The 16,969-nt window shown below is 36.5% G+C and overlaps 1 protein-coding gene across 1 annotated transcript in view; it reads left to right on the forward strand.

Annotated features, from left to right (window-relative positions):
- Positions 1 to 3,611: 3,611 nt before the first annotated feature.
- Positions 3,612 to 16,969, forward strand: part of HIF1A (hypoxia inducible factor 1 subunit alpha) — a 42,952-nt gene continuing 29,594 nt past the window's right edge. The window contains exons 1-4 of the mRNA XM_077769173.1: positions 3,612 to 3,658; positions 3,753 to 3,928; positions 4,047 to 4,268; positions 4,604 to 4,820. Coding sequence (XP_077625299.1) covers positions 3,612 to 3,658; positions 3,753 to 3,928; positions 4,047 to 4,268; positions 4,604 to 4,820 — 662 coding nt within the window. The remainder of the gene's footprint in view (positions 3,659 to 3,752; positions 3,929 to 4,046; positions 4,269 to 4,603; positions 4,821 to 16,969) is intronic.

Raw genomic sequence — 16,969 nt, forward strand, 5'->3', positions numbered from 1 at the left:
TTTTAAATTCCTGGTCTGATAATTCCAAAATCTTGGCCATATCTGAGTCTTAGTCTTATGTTTGGCTTATCTTTTTTGGATCGTATTTTTTGCCTGTTAGTATGTTTTGCAAATTTCTTCTCTTTCTTTCTTTCTTTCTTTCTTTTTTTTCTTTTTTTTTTTTTGGTTGAAAATCAGATATGCTATATCAGTTAAAAGGAAGTTGGGTGGATAGAATTTTTACTATAAAGTTTTATGTTTATCTGGCTAAGAGGCAGTGTTATTGTTTGCTGTATCTGTGGTGTCTGAGGCTAAATTGCCTCTAGTACCCTTATTTTTGTTTCTCTTGTTGTCTTTGGATGTCCCTAGTGACTCTTTAAATAGGGTCTGAGGCTTGCTGTTCTTTTAGCTGCAGTTCTCTATTATTACACAGAAGCCCTACTGTTGTGGTAGCATGGTCAGGATTGGGAGGAAGGAAAGCATTCTCTAGTCCTCTGATTAGTTCTCAGCCTCTTAGTCTGAGTTGAGTATTTCCCTTTTCCCATATTGAAGGTTGTCCCGGCTGGAGTTGGGTATTTCCCCTCTACAAAGTCAGTTGGGCTCTGGCAAAACAGATTCCTTTGAGGGCAGATCTTGTTAAAAAGAACAGAGTGCTTTGGGAGTATTTTTAAAGGGTTACTTTTCCCCTCCTCCATGGAAAACAAGAGGAGAGTTTTCTCAGATTTTCAAAATGAGACTTTGTTAGGGCTCCTGAAGGTAAAACTCAGGCAAGTTGAGGGACCCCTCTAAGGCTGAGCCTTGAAGTTTTAAATTCTCAAGCTGTTCCACATAGCGCTTCCAGCAATCCACAATTATAATTAAAGTATTCCTACTGATATTTGCTCCAACCATCACGTTGGCTTCAGCTGCTGGCTTCCATTCCCGATAAACTGTGATCTTTTGGTAGGCTGTGATTCTCTATATCCATCTGTCCGTCTCTCCAGTTTTCAGGACAGCAGTTTGCCCAGTGACCTCAATTCTCTGATGGATCTAAAAAGAGTTGTTGGTTTTCAGTTAATTCAGCTTTATTTTCTTATTGTGAGGATGTGAGCTTCCAAGCTTTTTACATATTGGACCAGAAACTAAAAATCCTTCAGCATTTTTCTGTAAAATTATGCTTAAAATCCGTATCATAATTAAAAAGTGCTAGTGGCAACTTTTCAGGCTATTCTTACTCTCCATAAACTCAGACAAATATATGTATTTATTTTGTTTTGATCTTTGAAAGAAAAAACAAGATTTTTAATGTATGTTACCTTCCAGGCATTTTGTTTCCAGATGATCTGCTTTTCTTTCTTTTTCTTCTTTCTTTCTTTTTGTTATTGTTCCTAGAGTAGGTCTAGGTGGGGGAGGAACTAAAGGTAATAACAAGCCAAGAATCACTTACTGACCACAAGTTCTCCCCATATAGCTTGATATATTTTAAACTATCTGAATCTGATGTGTTTTACTCTTTACAAGTTTCAGTGTTCTATTTAGTACTGATCCAAATTTCAAGTTATACCTTGCCTTCTCAATCACTGCCTAACTTCCTGTTTCCTACTAATGTGGGTTAAGGGTCAATCAAGTCATTTGCAAGTCACTTGTCAGCCTACTTATTAGTGTTTTAGATTTAAATCTGAATACTTAAACAAATTAGAAAGTGAATAAATACAGCTCATTAAGGTTTATTTAAATTGTAATAGCATAAATGTATTTACTAATAGGTGGTTGTAAAGAGGATAGCTTAAAATTTTATCCTACAGAAACCTTTGCTTTTTAAAATTCTGTTACTTAAATAGGATTGATTGGATTATGGAATACTACTTGGCTCATTTGTAATAATGTGAAAACAAATTGGTTGAATATTACTGCTTTCAATGCTCGTATATTATGTGTGTGTATAAACATTTATATATGCACATTATATACATACTTGTTCACACATCCATAAAATACCATATTCTACACATTTTTGGAAAGGAAAATTGAACTTTGGGGCAAATTTAATGAATGTTGAAAATGTCTTGCTGATTGAATTATCCTTCCGCTTTTAACTTTTGAAATGCTCAATTTTTTTAAATGGCTTAATTTACTATTTTCAAAATGCTCATTTTTTAAAAATGTAACAAACATTATACACTTTGGCTATAATCACTGGCTAGAGAATTTCTGAGCAGCATAATGAGAAAGGAACTGATTGAGGATCTCTGTCATCATGCTTATAGAAAAGGATGGGAAAACCGTGCAGAGTTCCAAAGTTTAAATTAAAGAATATTTATGGATTTATATTAACATAATAGGCAGTCTTGGATAGTTAAAACTAGCTGAACTATGGCAGAAGCCCAAATAACTACTACTAGCAGAGGCACAAATTTGGAGGCAACAATAATAAGAATAATTTTTAAAAACCCACCAACAATATTCATAGTAACATCTATTAATTGTTTACTATGTGCCAGCAATTATTCTAAGTGCTTTAAATGTATTATCTCAATTATGCCATAATTCTGTGACATAGACATAAATGAGTAAACTGAGTCACTGAGAGAGTAAATAACTTGTTAGTGTCCGAGTGTGTATTCAAACTCACTCCTGACTGGTATCACTATGTTTAAAATTGAGTTTTCAGCATGTTAAATTAAAAGGTTTGTGTTTTATAGAGTTATTCTTTTCACAACTAAAAAAGATACATGAGTAAATATTTTTGGTCTTCTTTTTTCAGGCACTTCCAATGGTATTTTTCAAGAAGACATATCATTCAGCAATGTAGATCTAAAACTTAAAAAAAAATTAACATTAAATCAGTCTTTCTTTCTTTATGGTCTAAGTGAATGGTTTGCCAGAGTTTAATGCTATGTTAGATGGGCTATTGTTGTTTTGTTTTTGTTTTTTTTTGATGGGCTATTGTTTTAACACAACAATATACCTGACTCCAATATAGATATCGACATTAATATACAACTCAAAGCTAGATTGTAAAAATATAATATGGCAAATATGAGAAGTAAAATAATCTAGCTAAAGTGGAGATAAAAGGGCTATGATTTTTTGTCGAACTCAATACATTTTTTTCGTTTAAAAGATTGACAGGCTTGAAATGTATGTTTTCAAAGGCAAAAAGTGATTTTTACTCAATAGCTTGCAAAGTCATGTTAGCAGACAATACTGGCCGCCACCACATCTAGTTCACTCCGGTTCAGCAGTCCTCTGCCCACGTCTGGGTCGGGGGTCTACACAGTGAACTAAACGTGGCAAGTCTCAAACTAAGGGTCACCTTCCATTTTTCCCAGTCCATCTCAGGTTACTGTGGGCTCTTACACAAACAACAAGAAAGTAAAATGAAAGTCTACCTAAAGCCATTTTCCTCCCGTAGCCCTGAAATTCTGCTTTATAGCCCTGAAATTCTGCTTTATACTTTTAAAAGCCACTGACACCTATTTGTAAATGCTTAAAGTAACTTCAAATTTTAAGATTTCCCTGTTAGCTTAACTACTTCCCTTGAGAAGTTTACAGCATAAAGAGTTTGCTTTATATTTTTATTTGCATTTACCCAGTAATCAAACTTCCTCACAGAAAAACTTAAGTGGACAAGGAGAGTACCCTTGTGTTCCATGGCAAAGAGGGTGGTCGGTGACAGGGCCCGTGGTTGGACAACCTGGCAAGAAAAATCCCATTAGAACACATGTAAGCAAAGGGTAGGAAGAGTTTGCTGCCACGACGTGAAAAGTCTGCTTTGTTGAACTGGGACTCAGCAGAGCTGGCGGCAACCTTGCACAGCACAGCCACAGAGGAGAAAGAGAGCGAAAGACTTGCTGCACCGGGAGCAGGAAATGTGATGCAGGCTTGAGACCCAAATCCCTTCTCAGCAGCGCCTCCCAAAGCCAGCCACCGCTTTCCCTAGGAGAAGGCAACGCGTCCCCAGACCCAGGTTGGCCGCACCCCAGCTCCTTTCTCTTTCCTCCGCAGCTGCACACAGACGAGCACGTGAGGCGGGCAGCGCTTCCCAGCTGTGCCTCAGCTGACCGCCTCCTGATTGGCTGAGACAGACGTGGGCTGGGGTGGGACTGGAANCTCAGTGCACAGAGCCTCCTCGTCTGAGGGAACGCGAGGATCGCCCTCGCCGCTGCTTCGTCCAGTGCGTGGGGCCCTGACAAGCTGCCCGAGAGGAGGCTCTTTTGAGCCGGACCTGGACCATTGCGATTGCCGCCTGCTCCTCCTGCCTCCGGTTTTACGAGGGGTTTCCCGCCTTGCACCTCCCACTTCTGGACGTGCCTCCCCTTCTCTCCCCGCGTGTGGAGGGAGCCAGCGCTTAGGCCGGAGCGAGCCTGGGGGCGACCGGCCGTGAAGGCTTCGCGGGGACCGATTCGNGGGGCCGCCTTTTTGTTTCTGCCTCTCCTCCCCGCCCCTCTCTCCCCCAGCCTCGCCGGCCGGGCTCCCCCGCTGCCCACGTCGCCATCTTGTCGTGGGGGGTGGGAGACGCCTCGAAAGTGCTTTCAGGGGCCAGGGGCTGAGCCCTGCTGGCCCTCCCCTCCCGGCCGCCCGGGCCTCGCGCCGCCCTCCTGCCAGCCTTGAAAACCCGGCCGGCCTTGTGTGTACCGGGCAGCACTTTCCCCGGCCCGAAAACCCCGGGAAGAGAGACGAGCCGCCGCTCGGTCGCCGCCGTTTGCACCCGAGCTTCCGCTCCTTCCCGCCCCCATTCTCTCCAGTTCCATTGAACGCTCGGCCCCGCGGCGGACCCTGCGCGCTGGTCCTGGCTTCCCGGTGGGCTCGCGGCCCAGGGTTTCCCACCCAGGGGCTCGCGTGGTCGGACGCGTCTCACGGTGCGGGGCTCTAGTCGCGGCGGGTGTCTTTGCCTTTGTGCATTAGGGGTTTGTCGCGATGGCCTGAAGATGCTAACTTTAGTTTGCACGTGCAGGTTTTGTTTTGTTTTAATCGTCTTGAAAAACTTGTCTAGTCGGAGTAACGGGAATTTGGCGAAATAGCAACATTTTAGAGAATATCTCAGTTGGATTCTTGTGTTTATGTTAGCTGTCAAGAGAGCCCAGACGTTATAAATTAATATGTGCCTCGTTCATTCTTAAAAGTATCTTAGTGAAAATATAGCGGCTGGCTAAATTTAGGCAAACTATTAATGAGATTGGAAAAAAAAGAGAATGTGTTCGCAGCAAATTAAATGTAACATGAAAATGTTGAGAACGGTGTCATTTTCATGAAATTGAAGTATATTAAAGGAAAACCTTCAAGATATATCCGAAGTAATCATTCTGTTAGACCTTAATGCAAGTTTTTACAACACCTTGAAGTTTGAGTCTTAGTGCTACATTTAAGGATTATGAAGTTATAAATGGGACCAGTGGGATTGAGGGTCCCACCCCCACATACCATTTGGTACATGTTTGGTATCTTAACCTTTGTGGAAATCATTTTAAGGAATAGGAGATTTATAGTAAGAGTTGTGGTTAGTAGACTGGCTTTACTTCTTAAAGTCCTTCCTCTCTTCAGGGAGAGATTAAGATTAACTTCCCTAATCAGTATTAGCAGAAGATAAACTTGTTTATATGTTCTTGCTATTTTGTAGATACCATTTTGGTCCTTATTTAGTAGAATGATAAATTCTCTTTGTACACCAGAGAAAGCTGTTAGAAAATTCAAAAGGTGAGGAAACAGGCCTAGACTTAATTCCAAGAGTTGTCAGGAATTAATTGCAATTATTTTGCTGAAATGATTACAATGCTTTTAATGAAATGATGAGGCTGCTATATTATAAACGTAAGGCAGATTACCTCTGTGTAGTGCCAATTTTCAATTCTTATTCTATGCTGAATCATACTTAATATTGTGCATCAAGTTATAGTCCTTTTTTATATGCACTTCTCTCTTAACTGCAAATTCTTCGCAGTTTGTCAGTTGAGATTATCTCAAGCAGCTTTAATATAAATGAATTAATTAGTTACTGTGCATCACCTCCCAATTCTAAACTAGTTCTTAGATTTTGCTCAGTCCCATCTGTTATTTTCAAAATATTCTCATTGGAAAATTTAGCAAACTTGAATCAGATTGCATCATATTTCTTAATATAAGAGGTTCTTATAACTGAAAAATTAAGTTAAATGCTTAATAAATAGCTACTCAACAACACTTAATGCTGTTTGTTAAAGATATCTGGTTTTTATACTTTTCTTACTAATTTAGACCTTTTTGAGAAGGTAACTGAGAAATTGAGGGGCAAGGTACTTTCTCCTTACAATTTTTCCATTTTAAATGTGCTCGAGAGTCCAGGTTAGGAAGACAAATTTGTCTTCTTAAAGAGGTTCTAGAAAACTGAAAAACTGAAGGATTGGAAGAAATCACAACAGAGGATGGATTGGTTATAATAGATTTAACAGGGAATTTTATGATTTCTTATCAGTAGGTAGGGGAGGGGCTGGACTTAATAGGATGTTAATACTGATTTTTAGATTTCAGAGTAATGTCAAGAGGTTCATTGTTCTCTTTAAGGTGTCAGGCCAGACTCCTTCAGTTTCCAAAAACAGTAAAATTTCTGAGAACAGACATTTCTTTCTTTTTTTTTTAAATTTTTAAAACATTTATTTCTGAGAGAGAGAGAGACAGCATGAGCAGGGGAGGGTCAGAGAGAGGGAGACACAGAATCTGGAACAGGCTCCAGGCTCTGCGGTGTCAGCACAGAGCCCGACGCGAGGCTCGAACCCGCAAACCGTGAGATCATGACCTGAGCCAAAGTCGGACCCTCAACTGACTGAGCCACCCAGGCGCCCCAAGAACGGACATTTCTTAACTTATTTAACTTTGGCCATTAAAAGTCAAGAAACTCTCTTATTTATTAGTGAACTTTTTTCTTGTCACAATTGTACTTTGATTTTCCTCTTTTTTTTGAGAAGAGCATGCCTGGTAGTTGAGAGCATAGGATCTGGACCTAGACACTTCTAGTTAAAGAGTCCAGTTTTTTCACTTGTTAGCTTTGTGAGGTTGGGCAAGTTACTGAATGCTTCTGAGCCTATTTCCTCCGTTGGAAATGATAGTAGCAACCATTTCAGTGGTTATTGTCAACATTAAATGAGATAATGTTCACTGTATGTCTGGTTTAGAGATGTTGGTAACACTGTATACTTGAAAATGTGCATTACCTGTTAAAGTTCTAGTTTAAACTTCCACAAAACTTAAAAACTCCTTTTCGCAAGTGTTTCCAAATATTTCTTTTGTTAGTTCTTCACCCCACCTTCATAGATCTTTTCTAAATCGCCTAAAAATGAAGACTAAATTGGATTTAGAGCTTTTAAAGGGATTCTTTTCCAGTTAAAATAGTATATATCCCTGGGTTATGTTGGTGTGTAGCATCAGTTGTTCTTCTTGAGCATCTGTTCTTCTGTTTAGGGTTCCTTCTTCACAGTTCCTTACCCCCTGTTTCTTCCCCCAAATAGGCCACTTGTATTTACTCTGGACGTCAGAGACTAGAGTCGTAAACACATATACTAGGCTTAGAATTTATTTCAGCAGGGTATGTGCAAGTCACTTAAAGGTATAAAACGGTTTCTGTCTTGACTCCACAGTTTAGATAGTTTCATAAATATTTACCTTTGCTAAACATGGTAAGTTGATAAAATACTCCCAGTGAAACATGTGATCCTACATGATAGAAAAACTGTCCTCTGCTTATGAATTTCTCCAGGTAAGACTACAGGCCTGTATCTCAAGACAAGGCTTCAAACTGTATGTTAGTCAGACTTTTGAGGCTTGATTTGTATGAAATCTGTATTAGTGCACTCTTACCTCAACTGTGGTAGTTTATTCTTGTGGTCCACTGCAAAGTATTTTGTGCAGTTTGGAGAATGCCCAGTCTTTCTACCTGGTGATTTCCATTGCCTTTGCAGCACTAATGGTGTGTGGGCTCAAAGTTAAGATTTTGTGGTTATATTCTGTTGTTGTATATTAAGAATGATCTGTGGGAGGCTGAGGAAGATTAGTCTCAACTGATGTTTTATGAAGAACTCCTCTAACAGTTGATTATGTTTGCTGGTGAAATAAAAAACTGTTACCATACGTGTATGTTAAAGATTTGGATTAGATTACTGTGTTCATGGATATGCCCTCTTAAAAGACAATTTTTAAAATTTAGGACTTCTTAAAATACTATATTGCTTAAAAATTTTTTTTTCCTGTTTTCTATTTTTTTATTAAAATTTTTAATGTTTCTTTATATTTAGAGAGAGAGTGGGGGAGGGGCAGAGAGAAGGAGGCACAGAATCCAGGCTCCATGCTCTGAACTGTCAGCACAGAGCCTGATGTGGGACTCCATCTCCAGAGCCGTGAGATCATGACCTGAGCCACAGTTGAGACCCTTACCCGACTGAGCCACCCAGGCACCCCTTAAAATACTATATTCTTATCTAAGACTCTTAACATAAGTCTGTTTATAAGGCAGGAAAAAATAATCAAAATTAAATGTGTTGTTATATTTGTCTTCTAATGAGTAATTGATTTTTAATTCATAAAAATGTTCTATTTATATCTTGCTGCTGCTTCTTTTTTTTTTTTAATGATGGGACTAACTCTCCTCTTTGTGGATTTTAGCCAGCCTTCTGCTACTTGTGTATGTGTTGTGTATGTTTTCTGTCTAACTACAGAGCTAGAAAAATAATTTGAAGCTAAGTCGATCATGTTGCTCAGTATTTTTGGTAAAAGTTTGGCAAGAACTTTTGAAATAACTAGATCTTGGAATTTTAAAAATAATTTTATCCCTCTTTTTTTTTGGAGCATCAGGAATTAACTATTTTGTATGCGCATTGAGATTTATATTAAAATTCCTGTTTCTGCAATAAAAACTACCAAACCCATATCATTGGCCTGACATGACCTTTTCAGAAAAATGTAATATATAAAATCTAAATTTATAAGAATGAAATTTAAGTGATTTCCTCATGACTTGTTTTTCTATAGCTTGTGAAGTGATTGTAAGGGGTTTTTTAAATTGTGGTTTAATAAAAAAACCTACATAATGTAAAAATTCCCATCTTAAGCATTTCTAAGTATACAGTTCAAGATTAAGTATATTCATGTTGTTGTGTAACCAGAATTTTTTTACCTTGTAAAACTGAAACCGTTAAACATATGTCCTAGTTTCCCCCTCCTAGTTCCTGACAACCATCATTCTACTCTGTTTCTATGAATTTGACTACTAAATACCTTTTGTATGTGGAATCATACAGTTTTTGTCTTTTTGTGACTGGTTTATTTCACTTAGCATAATGTCCTCAAGATTTATCCATGTTGTAGGCATGTGTGAAAATGTCCTTATTTTTAAGGCTAATATGTACCACATTTTATTCATCCATTCATCTTTTGGTGGACACTTAGGTTGCTTCCATGTGTTGGTTATTGTGAATAGTGCTGCTCTAAACACGGGTGAATATCTCTTCTAGATCTTGTTTTCCATTCTTTTGGATATATCCCCAGAAGTATGTTGCTGGATCATATGGGAACTCTATTTTTAATTTTTTAAGGAACTGCCATACTGTTTACCATAGTGGCTGCATCATTTTACATTTCTACCAACAGTGCACAGGGGTTTCTATTACTCCATATCCTCCTGATGTTTGTTAATTTCCGTTTTTGTGATAATGGCCATTCTAATGGATATGTTGAAGTAGTTGTGTTTTAAGAGTTTGTGTATAATAATCAATTTAAAGTTAACAGAGAACAGTTACCAGGGGAAGTTTTATCAGAAATGAAGCTAAGCTCCTCTAAAATGAGAATTAAGTTTTTCTAGGGACTTAGGAAGATTTGATTTGACAGTACATTTTCAGAAAAATACTTGTTGATTAAAATGGTCTGTAAGTGTTCTGTTGTTAATAAATTTCCACTTACTGGTAACTTATTTTAAAAGATGTTTAAAAATAATTGAAATTACTTATTTTCATAAGAAAATCACCTCCAAGATGATATCATTTAGTTCTGGTGATTTCAACTGCGTTTCTTCATTTTAAAATTTCATTTAGTTATAATATTAAACAAAGATGATTTCACAGTGTGATTTTAAAAATTTATTGTTTGCAAGTGAGTCAAAAATCTAGTGATGGAACATGACTTATGTGGTTCTTCACCTACTTGTTTTCAAAGTCAATATATTTAGGCAAATTAAATGTCTGCTACTTAATATTGCAATTTTCATTCATTTGTAACAATTTCCTGTGCCGCTGCTCTTTTCCTAGTAGTTTATGAGAATCCGTTTTTTCCAACTGAAAAATACTATGGTAAAAATAAACATAAGGTTTAAAGGCAGTAAGTTTAAGTCTTTAAGAGTTTGGATATATTTCTGTTCTTAATAGATCTTGTAAATTAAGATGCTAACCAAATTTCTCTAAAGTGACCCTCTCCCCTTTTTTCAGTTATAAAATTGAAACATTTCAATGGGCAAGATCACAAATGGACTAAATTGGAAACTTGTGATGTAAAAGAGAATATTCACACACAGTGAATTCTTAATATTTGAATGAACAAAGAGAAAGAAGCAGAGAAAGATTTTAAGGTTTTTAAAAGGTGTTTTGGGAAGTCATTATTGTCCTTTCTTCCATGTCTTATTTTTGCAGGAATTTTTCTTATGCTTGGAAATGTCTTGGGCTACTTTAGAACTTTCTTGAATCTTGAAGTTTAATTTTTTTGGTCCTTTCAAAAATATTTATAGTATCTGTTAGAACCAGGCTAAAAAATATTTTGTTAGTAAATACAGCTATGTCATATGTATTTGGCCTTGAAAGTAACCCAGAACCCTATTTTGAGGTATGTTAAAAGTTAGTGCTTGCCAATTCTATATATTTAGAGCACTGAGTAAAAAAAGTTCACAAAAAGAGACATATGTATATGGCTGCAGAAAATTAGCTAGTTAAATGTATGGAAAGTATCTTTATCTTGTTTCATCTTTAGCCAATGCTTCTTAAGTCTGTTCTAAACTTTCAGAAAGTTTGGACCAGTTTATAGTCTCCAGCAGTGTTGGAGAGTGCCACTTTCTTATACTTGGTCATCATTAAAGTTTGCTTCAAGTATGAAATACTTGAAGTTTGTAAGTGTATTGGGATGCTTTTTATTGCAGTGAAGCTAGTTTAAGGGGGTAAGGCAGTTACTGGCTTACACATGATGAGACATAACACAAACTAGTTTAAACGGGTTAGGCAGTTATTGGCTTACACGGTCTAGTTTTGGTTGAAAGAACAATTAAATCCAGAGTCTCAAGTGATGTCCTCAGAGTGTAATTCCTGACTTTCTCTAGAATATTACTTGGCTTATGTATCTATGCCCTATATGCATGTTGCCCTCATTCTGCCACTGATGTATGCATGTCGTCCATACCGTATCTGTATGGTATGAAATCTGGCACCTAGCATTCTCCTGCCAGCATTTATAGAGTTTGTGATTTAAATGAAAAGAAACTGGCTCTCTCTTCTAGGATCCGTATATCCGTCTCCTGGATAAAGTCCAATTTGCCTTGTGTGGACTATTCATTTTTAACCATGTCAGTGAGGTTCCCTGATTACAGGAGTCAAAAGGTCTTATTATAGTAAAGTATTTAATTTTCATGTTGTAGATTATTATCTCCTTATCTAGGACTCTTGGTCATTGCTGGTATTGTAATGAAGGGGCTATAGGTTTTTGTTGCAAATCATCTGAACTCATATTCTACAGAGTTTTCTACCAATCATAACTGTTCTTGCTGTGCCTTTTGGGAAGCTTAGAGTCTCTTCTATGGATTAGGGTTTTCATTTCAGCTTCTTAAGAAAGAGGTAGAATGACTAATGGCTAAGGAGGCTCCAGAGGCTGGCTGCTTGCTTTGACATTTATTAGCTTTGATCTTGTACAAGTTGCTTTACCTCTGTAGATCTCACTTTCTTCATCTATAAATTAGGATAAGAATATTTGCCTTTTAGGATTGTTGTGAGGATAAAAAAGCTATTGACGCATTCTTTGCACAAAGTAGGGGCTTAATAAACTAGAAACTATCATTAGTTTTCTATTATAATTACTACGTTTTTTGTTTTTTTTTTTCAGAAGAGTTTCACTCCCTTGAAGTCTCATATTTAGAATCACTCAAGCCTTCTTTGGGACAATCTGAGAAAGGATGGTATCCTTTGGGGCACATCATTAGTGAACCTGTAATAGTAGTAGAATATTAGTGATGCTTTTCCTATACATTTGTTTCTTTTTTCTTCTTGAGTGCCTGGCCTTTGCAGATTAAATGAAGATTTTGTGTGTGTGTGCATGCGTGCAGATGTGCTATTTTAAAGTAATTTTTCTGGCGTGCCTAGTGGCTCAGTTGGCTAAGTGTCCCAACTCCTGGTTTTGGCTCAGGTCATGATCTCACTGTTCATGAGTTCAAGCCTGGTCTTGGGCTTTGCGCTGACAGTGTGGTGCCTGCTTGGGATTCATTCTCTCTGTCTCTCTCTCTCTCTCTCTACCTCCCTCCCCCCCTCCCCCTCCCCAGCTCATGCTAGCTGTCGCTATCTCTCAAAATAAATAAATAAAACTTAAAAAAACATTTTAAAATAATCATTTTTCATAGTGATAATGGTAAAGGAAAAAAATATTCTCAAGGCTCTTTATTTGGCTGTTACAGGATGGCAAATTAAGAAAGTCTACTTTTCCATGCTCTTTGGGTGTCAGGAATTAATTAAATGTTTTTTAATCTGTTTGCAGAGGAGAGTTGGAAATTGCTTGCCTTTGCAGATAACATAGCTAAAATATTTAAATGTGTTATATGTCAAACTGGTAGTCAAAGCCTTCACTGTGAATCGAGGAAGGAGTATTTTTCCCGGGTAATGTGAACAAGTTGATTTATTTCAGTGGTTCAGAAAAATTTTTTTCAACCCAAGACCATTACTCCAGCACCTAACCACTTGACCTGTAACAGATTATTGTATATTCATTTGTTCAGTAGATATCTGTGCATCTAATTTGTTAAGCAGAGCATCGAATTGTTGATGGCTCAGGCCACAATTGAGTAATTAGTTTTTGATGTTGATATATCTATTATGTATTGCATCTCTTGTTTTTTAGTATAGTGATTCCAAGTTTGGGGTTCTTGCAAAATATAGATTTCAGTTTTGTTATTACCATTATCACGGAATCGTCTTTTATAATTGTGTTTACTTACTTGGCTAGTCTGCTTTGAGAATTTTGACATACACAAAAGCACTCTCATAAAATAGTCTGTCTATTTTTGGCAGCTTTAAATGTTAGAAAGTTCTTTTGTTCCAGTATTTCTTGATACTGACTGATTTTTAGATCTCTTTTGGAGCAAATAATCCCTGTGAACCTTTGAGATGTGCTGAGTGTGCACATTAAAAAATGTAACTATTCCTTTTAGTGATCATTTGGTACCGATTGGATCATAAACAAATGCAACCTCAAACACTGAAGGTTCATGGCAAGAATATAGACCTATGTAGAGATCATTTAGATGATACAGAATATGCTTTTTCCCCCCTTACATTGACACCAGAATGGGAACACAATTTAAAAATTCTTAAAGTTTACTTTCAATACTGCTTAAACTTTGTTGAGCAAAACCCTGCCATCTTTTGACTCCCATGTGTTACTCTCTGCATTTGAAAAAAAAAATCACCTAGTCTTGCCTTCTGTATGACATCCTTTTCAAATACCTGAAGATAGTTATTTCTGTTCCTAAGTAAAACTATCCCCAAAGTTCTTTAATCTTTCATTTTAAAAACTATTACTGAGCATCTGATTTGTGGAAAGGCATAGGCTATATTAAATATGGGGGCTTCAGTCTCCGGTGGAATCTGAGCCCTGTCACTTACTAATAGTGTTACTTTAAATAGATAAGGAAACAGAATCAGAGGGTTCATTGGGAAAATTTATTGGATAACATTGGATAGGATGGATTAATGTAAGTGGAGGGCCAAGACATTTGCTTAGGAGAGCTTTTTCTTTGTCATTGTTTCCAGGATCTTCACTATGGTCAGGGTTTAGAACTAAATAAGAAAAATCTTCAGCTTGTGATTTCTGTGTGTATACTTTTATTCCAATACATGTGAATTTTTTTATTGTTTAAGTACTTATAACTTACATATCTTCTGTTATATTTAAGCATATAATTAAGGACACACTCTTCTGAAAACATACACGCATATGTAGTGTCATTGACCTTCTTTAAGTTCCAGTTCTATTACTATCGAAAAGCATATACTAAGAAAAACAAAAACATTTATAAGCTGAGGTGGCTAACACACAAAGGGAGAAGAGTGATAGAGGAAGTGATGTGCTGTGGGGAAAGCCATTAACATATGGCTCTTACTTATGGACAGTGATTCTCAATCCCTTTATGTTTGTGGCATTCATAAAAAGATTTAAAGGTGAATTTTAAAAATTGTTTAAAAGGTTTGAAAAAATAATTTTGTAGTTATTTTGTTTTTCATTTGGTCATCTTTGAAGCCTAATTGTGCTCTTCTAGTTTACTCACTGTCACTGTGCTATTCCATTAGCTTCTTACTCCTACAGTTGTGCCTCATTCTACACAGTACCGCCCAACCCACTCAATGCAGTGTTCTGCCTGACAAACATAGTTGCCTAGTACATATATGTAATTGCAGCTGAAAATAAATTTTTCTTAATTTTCAAAAATTGCTGGCTAACCTGTTACATCTCTACTATAAGACCTGTTGGTGGTTCACACATTTCTGTGTCTTAAGAATCACTTAGGTGTTGGGGCACCTGGGTGGCTCAGTCGGTTAAGTGTCCGGCTTCGGCTCAGGTCATGATCTCGCGGTTCGTGGGTTTGAGCCCCGCGTTGGGCTCTGTGCTGATAGCTCAGAGCCTGGAGCCTGTTTCGGATTCTGTGTCTCCCTCTCTTTCTGTCCCTCTCCTGCTCGTGCTGTCTCTGTCTCTGTCTGTCTCTCAAAAATAAAAAAAAAATTGAAAAAGAATCACTTAGGTGTTTAGTTAATATAAGGATTCCTAGGTATCCACCTGTAGACATTTGGATTTGGTAATTTTGTGATGAAACTGAGGAATTTGTAAACTTTACAAGCCCCTATAGATGAAACACAAACTTTGAATAGCTAAGAGTGCTAAACAGCATCATCTGAGAGATTGTTTTTTTTGATAGAGACATGCCAAGTCTACCATTTAAATTTCCAGGGTTGGGATTTAAGCATAGATACCTGGGGAAAAAGTTCCATTACACAGGATGGTGATGTATATCACAGCCCAACCAATGTCTAATCTAGTCTAAGTCTTAGTGTATTTTGTAGTTTTGAGTTCCTAAGTATTTGGCAATGCTAACTAATGTCTAAGAGGTTGGATATGTTTCCTGTAAATGTAAAGCATTAGGGAAGATTTTTAAAAAAAAAGAAAATAGTTAACCATTTTTGGGTGTTGAACAATCTTTTACTTCTCTGGGTATTTTTGAAAGACACATAAAGTGTTTTCTTAGAGTAGAGGGGATCAAAGTATTCTCCAGAACAGCATCATTGGTACCTACCTGCTAACCTGTTAGAAATGGAAATTCTCAGGACCCACCCAACTCTCCTGAATAGAAACTCTGGATAAGGTCTAGTAATGTATGTTTCCAGAATCCCTCCAGTTGATTGTGATAGAAGCTAAAATTAGAGAACCTTTAAAAGTAATAGCTTCACATATGCATTTTTGGTTTTATTTATTTAGTATTTTATATATAGCAGAGGATCAAAGATTATTTTTAAGAGGCTCAATACCAATTCTGAGCCAGGAGAGAGATTATTTAAATCACTAGTTAGGAATAATCTAAAAACAAAAGCATATTCTTTTTACAGACAGAACTTTAATACATAATATTGCCAACAGATGTAAATCTGTTAGCTAATTAATAAGTTTATTTAGTGTATAAATAGAACATTTTCACATTAATGCTACCTCAGATGTGATACAGATTTTATTTTCAGAATGTACCCTGAATTTAAAACAGTGAATCTTTCTTCCCTGATTATTTTTCTGCAGCATTAGAAAATTGAGTACTTAAGCATTTCTCTGAGGTTATTAGAAGGGGGATAATCTATCTTTTCTCTAATTGTGGATATTTACATGATACTACCAAACTAGTAAAGATAGTAAACAACTAAAACAAGAGATTTAAGTTCTTTTCAAAAATAAAATATGTATGTGTGTACTGAATATTTTTCTTTAGAAACCATTTGACTTGATTTTGTAATTAGAAATTAACTATGAAATGCCAAAATTTCAAAAGGCAGTTATTAGATTATAATGAGAGACTGAAAATTCTGAATTATATTGCTTACTCAGTCTCTACTTTCCATTTTTCAGAAAGAAATATGATCGTTCCTGCTTCATTTCCAAAATAAAGAAAATGTTTAACTCCTTTCTATTTAGTATTTCTGGAAAACAAATTTAAAAGTTAGATAACTACTTCTTTCAAACTTTTCTGACAAACGCAGGTACGTAATAGTATCAGTTCACTGATGAATTTTAAAGTACAAAATATTCTATGATCTTGCCATTTTGAAACTACTATTAATTTGCTAACTGCATATTGTGTCTTTCTGGTTTTATTTATGCATTTGTAAGTTATATGTGTATGTGTACATATATACACAATTATTTTACATATGTACACAGGTATTATACATACAGAAAAATGATTCATACTCAAATTTTGTTGTATACCTTTTTCAAATAATACACTATTGTAACATATTCTATAAGCACAGATTAATTTTTGTAGACTTTTGCCTTATGTCTTAAATTTTTGTTATTTGATTTTATGGAAAGATTATTGCTAGGGCAAATGATGTTGGTGTTAGTTAGGGATTAACCTAGTAACTATTAACTGAATAAAGACAAGAAACGTAAAGATATATTTGTCCTAGAATGTAAGCTCCATGGGACAAGTAACATGGTCTGTTTTGTTAATCACCCCTGCTGAGAACACTGTATGGTTCATTGGAGA

Source organism: Crocuta crocuta, unplaced genomic scaffold (assembly GCF_008692635.1).
Source record: "Crocuta crocuta isolate KB4526 unplaced genomic scaffold, BGI_CrCroc_1.0 scaffold10, whole genome shotgun sequence".
Taxonomy (NCBI): Eukaryota; Metazoa; Chordata; class Mammalia; order Carnivora; family Hyaenidae; genus Crocuta; species Crocuta crocuta.